Source organism: Electrophorus electricus, chromosome 3 (genome assembly GCF_013358815.1).
Source record: "Electrophorus electricus isolate fEleEle1 chromosome 3, fEleEle1.pri, whole genome shotgun sequence".
NCBI lineage: Eukaryota > Metazoa > Chordata > Actinopteri > Gymnotiformes > Gymnotidae > Electrophorus > Electrophorus electricus.
The window spans coordinates 2,374,977-2,380,596 of NC_049537.1; the positions used below are offsets into that span (position 1 = coordinate 2,374,977).

The following is a 5,620-nucleotide window of genomic DNA, read 5'->3' on the forward strand; positions in this document are numbered from 1 at the left end:
AAAAAATAGACGCCTTTAAAACCGTTTCAAGGCTTCATCTGAGATTGTAGCGGGACTTGTTTCAAAAAAGAGCATTGCGATTTTCATGACTGGCTGAAAAGTGAAACGATGAAGTAGAAACTCGTTGATTGGTCAGATGCTGGGTCCCGTCACGCTGTGACCAATGACAGGAGAGAAGGGGAACACGAGGAGTGTGTTATAATAAAGGAGAAAATACTGGTTCCCCTCGCCTGGGCCGTGACGTCAATGTAGGAAGTCATTGTAGAGCAACACTGGGACGATTACTAGCAAAAAGGGAGCATGATGTCGAGGAGTTAGCCCTCCCAATTTCTACACACCTCAACTTTGAGCGAAAGTTCAATAGCTATAACAAAAGGACGTGGACTACACAGACCCACTGCTTTCCAGATTTCACACTGAATGTAACGTCTTGGGAACGCAGACTACTACGTCGTCACCGTTTAACGAATTGCAAGGATTTTTGTTCTTTCTGAAATGCGTGGTTTCTGTTATTTTGGTCTGCATTGTGGTAAACTTCAGGTCCGCTGGGCTGGTGCATAATTGTCGACGTTAAAGTATTGTCGACTTTCTTGCACATTCTGTTTCGAATTGATTGGGAAAGTTGTTATGAAGACGCCTTAATCAACGTCATTTTATACTATGGAAGGATCCAGCGGGTCTAGTTTTGGAATAGACACTATTTTATCTACCACCAATTCTTGTAACTCAGTGCTAATGAACGGAGATTTTCGCCTAGGTGACAGCCGGACAGCGGATTTCAGGAGTCAGGCGACCCCGTCCCCATGCTCGGAGATAGACACTGTGGGAACAGCCCCCTCGTCCCCGATCTCTGTCACCACGGAGCATCCAGAACCGCATATGGTACCGGAAAGCCTTCAGCATCGTCACCATCATCACAACCACAACCAGGCACAAAATTTGCAGCTCTCGCCGCAGCCGCAACCGCTCGGGGCGGCTGGATGTGCCCCAAGGACTGCCACCTCTTCCTTCTTAATCAAAGACATTTTGGGCGACAGTAAACCGCTTGCAGCTTGCGCTCCGTACAGCACGAGCGTACCCTCCCCGCATCACACCCCGAAAGCGGAGAGCGCCACGGCAGCGGAAGGATTCAGGCCCAAGATAGAGCAAGACGAAAACAAAAGCAAACTGGAAAAGAGAGATGACATTCAGAACGACATGAAATGCAACGGTAAGAGTTCGCTTAAACTTTAATATTTGAAAGTGGAAACGTCACAGGCTTATTTACATTTAGCACCTAATTAAAAATATTTTAGGGATCGAATAAAACATTTAAACTTAAGTGCCGAGGGTCATTATGATGTTCTATAAATATACAGAAATTTCTAGAAATTATAACGCCACATAAGTGAAATAAAATACACAGAAAGGCAACTTGGAGAATTACACTAAAAACAGGAGGTATAAAAAAAACACAATAACACAACTTCATTTTAATATATTTCAATAGTCTATTTTAAATATTAATTTTTACATATTGAGACATTTAAGAAGTATAGACCACAAATCAAATCTAACTTTTCTCCGACATTACTGCTTATTTTTGTACTTTTGTCCTGTAAGAGGTTCAAAACATATTATTTGTAACTGTCACTGATATTAGCATAACAGAACCAAAAACAGATGTAAAGCCTGACGAATTTTCCCTGGTGCGGGAGTCTCCCTAGTGGGTCAATTAGAGAGATTATTGTTCTTCCTAGAGGGGGGATCACGGAACGCCACAAAAACTGCTACAAACAGAGACGGATTGAAGAATCGATTCTATACTTTTTGCCGGGTCTACTATTTTCGGCAATAAAGTTGTTTTTTTTTTTTTACTGTTTGTTTTTGTCTATCCTAGCCCAATGTCGCTGACTTTGATCCATCTCAGAATATTGCGAGTAAAGAGACAGAATTATGTTCATTGTTTCATCTCTCAAAAATAATGGCCTACACTAATTTAGAAGATTTTGAATTCTCTTTAGGAATTTTCAGATAGTTTCTTTTATTTATTTATTTATTTATTCATTCATTCATTCATTTATTTATTTATTTTAAATGGACCCAAATATGAATGTATATGCACGAATAATAATAATATTCCTGGCTAACTTTTATTTTCATTTTTTTAGGAACAAAAGAAGAGGGTGATCGAGAAATCTCGAGTTCGCGAGACAGTCCACCTGTTCGCACGAAAAAACCCCGGAAAGCGCGAACGGCCTTTTCCGACCACCAGCTTAACCAGCTAGAACGTAGTTTCGAGCGCCAAAAATACCTCAGTGTACAAGACCGCATGGACCTCGCCGCCGCGCTAAACCTCACCGACACGCAGGTCAAGACCTGGTACCAAAACAGACGGTAAGATGCCTCTGACATTTTACCTTAATAGTTGAACATTTCACCACGGTTCTTAATAATAATGGCAACAGAATATAACATCCTACACAAAAACTACAGCAACAACAGCAATAATAATAATAATAATAATAATAATAATAATAATAATAATAATAATAAGAAGAAGAAGAAGAAGAAGAAGAAGAAGAAGAAGAAGAACCAACGATTAATTACAAAATATCTGAATTAATACTGTATAAACGACGTGGCTGGTGTATAAAATAACATTAAGTGTACTTGCCAGTTCTGTGGCCCTATACCCTGGATTCTTTGTTATCACAATTTCTTAATATTATTGAAAATGACAGTATTGACAAGCCAAAAAAAAAGGTAAATTTAATCCACCACAGAATAGGAATTTAATCGCACATTATTTTAATATGCTGTCTAAATTTGTAGCCCGTCTTGGCGTATGTCCGATACTTGTTTACATGTTTTATCTCAATAACTGAAGGTCATAACTTGTTTTATTGTTTTTTCCCTGTCATCTGACGTTATGCAAATAGCAGTTTTATAGTCGTCTAAATCAACGTTCATTTATTTAGAAATGGCGGAAAATAAAATCATATTATTTATTATATCCCATTAGTAAAACCAAATAAATGTATATTAAAGATGCACATTACGCTACTATTTTTAAAGTCTGCTGAGTTTTGTAGATAGAATTTTCCGTTCACTGCAGCGTTTTAACTCATGATCAATTCTGTACATAATTAGGCCTGTAGGCGTCATGTGAAGAATAAATAAATAATTTGTTGTATTTTGATTTTGATTCCAGGACGAAATGGAAGAGGCAGACCGCTGTCGGATTAGAACTGCTGGCCGAAGCTGGAAATTACTCCGCTTTACAGAGAATGTTTCCGTCTCCGTATTTCTACCACCCGAGCTTGTTAGGTACCATGGACAGCACAACGGCGGCGGCGGCTGCTGCTGCGATGTACAGCAGCATGTACCGGACTCCGTCCACGCCGCACCCGACTCTCCAGAGACCGCTCGTCCCGCGAGTACTTATTCATGGCCTTGGCCCGGGGGGGCAACCGGCACTGAACCCACTGGCTAACCCAATTCCCGGCACGCCGCATCCTCGGTAAAAATCAATGAAAGAGACATTGCAAGACGATTGAATCACACGCGACGCAAAGGGGATGCGCTGAATTTTGAAAAGACAGCTTTTTCCAAAAGACCTGAAAAAAAAAACAGTTTTATTGAAGAAAAAAAAGTATTATTTAATATGGACCAGTTCTGACTTAACAAAGCCAGAGCCTATAGCCGTGACAGTAAAGGGACTGTTCGTGTGACGGATTGTGGTTTGTTTTTTGTACAAATACACTTATACTACTAAATAAACTTAAAAAGTTTATTAGACGGAGTTAAAGGAAAGGTCGAATAAAGACAGAATGATAAAAAAAGTTATGTGAGACGCTTTCTCCTAAAAAGTAGCTACAGGAGTTTATTTCTCAAACGTTTTAACTCTTTTGTTACTTTGCCATGCACTAGTATTAAAAAGACGTACAGACAGACCAGATATTAACAATATAAAATAATAACATAAAACCCTTGCATTTAGTCAGAAGAGATATGCTTCTTCAAGAATATTTTCATCAGTCCTTTAATACAGACTTTTAAAAAAGAAGTAAAACAGACCAAATCAAATAAAATTATCCTTAATTTTTTATTTTTTGGGGTTCCCAAATTAAATCATTTAAATTGTATTGTACCCTACAAATAAATCTAGCTTTTTAGCACCACGGATTTACGGTCTTTGAAAACTCTATACACGTTTGCAGTCTTTAACTGATTTGCATAGGCGTGCATTCAAGTAGAGTGAGAGTGCAGCACGGTATACGCATATTTAGCAGCTCTTCGACGAGAATACGTGGTTTGACGCGTTGTAAAGCTGCGTTACCCTGGGAATCGAGAACGTGCGCCTGGCTTGGCATCTGTTCTGGGGCACAACGCTCGAGACAACCGCCGCGGACAGACAGCAGGCGCGAGTCCTCTCAGCGTGAGTGACCACGAGGAGGCGAATGAAATTAAAAGAAACATCAAGATTTAAACAATTAGGAACAGGCTTCCCCAGAGAGTGAGATCTGCGATTTGTCCACCACTAATGAGCCAGTCGTTTCCAAAGTTAAGCGGTAGGCTTGGGATCGTCATAGGCCTATTTGAGTATTTCTTTCTATAGTTGGTGGAAGCCACGTGATAAGCAGGCTACCTATAATTTAACAATAAGCCACGCAAAACAGGCTCAAATGAGCGCTTACTTTCAACTTCTCGTCCCAACGCGCCGAATCGCAATGAAAAATCAAATTATGCTATGTGCAAGAAAACAAACCAAAAACCAAAACAAACACACAAACAAGCAAAAACACGGGCATAAGCATATTCGGTATTTCCACTGCAGAACACTACGACTTTCCCTGAGTAGAGAATATTTCAAAGTTTATGCTAAAAAACAAAAAACAAAAAAACAAATAAACCACAGCATGACAGGACCAGAAAATAAATAAATAAACAAATGCTTTCTGTACTGTACTCAGACCTAATCGCCAAAAGATGGGATTTTGCTGATAAGAGAGTAAGAGACGTTATTCCCGGGCCCCGCGTTAGAGGACTGTAATTAAGTGAAGATTAAAATACTACCTTTATATTAAGTATGATAACGTCCCCTGGAGGATTGCACTACGGCGGCGCTTTCACGCGAACAGACTGAGGAACTGAAGCGCCTCGGGGCACGTTTGTTTGGGCTTCCCTAATTGGAGAATCGTTTGCTGGTTTCTGTGTTATTAAATTCCTGTTAAAGCGAAGCTGACCTTTGCCATGGTCTGAAACGAAGTGGCGGGGAGGGGCAGTCCGCGTCTCACGTCCTTTCCACAATATGCAAAGACAGAAAGGGAAAACCAAGCAGACAGGTTTTAGCGCACATAGAGTCCGCGAAAACTTCCAGCCAAGTAGCCTCAATTAATAGACTATCATTGTGACATTGCTTAATTTATAATAATTCGAATTATAAATAGTCTAATTTACCGCAGCAGTCTAGATAACCTCAACTCCTTACACGACAGGCAGCCCAAGACCTGTTTTCTAAGAGGGTAACGTTCACAGGGGACAGAAAAATACACTCACTAGTGAGATATGCGCACAAGGCACCCTTTAGTAGACCTACAATAGGTTTTATCCTACTGCCCACCGCTAATTAGAACTC

The 5,620-nt window shown here is 40.2% G+C and overlaps 1 protein-coding gene across 1 annotated transcript; it reads left to right on the forward strand.

Annotated features, from left to right (window-relative positions):
- Positions 1 to 313: 313 nt before the first annotated feature.
- barhl2 (BarH-like homeobox 2) lies at positions 314 to 3,931 on the forward strand. The gene is made up of 3 exons (XM_027026346.2): positions 314 to 1,210; positions 2,151 to 2,376; positions 3,194 to 3,931. The coding sequence occupies exons 1-3, from the start codon at positions 661 to 663 to the stop codon at positions 3,504 to 3,506; spliced, it is 1,089 nt and encodes a 362-aa protein (XP_026882147.1). The 5' UTR covers positions 314 to 660; the 3' UTR covers positions 3,507 to 3,931.
- The last annotated feature ends 1,689 nt before the right edge of the window (positions 3,932 to 5,620 follow it).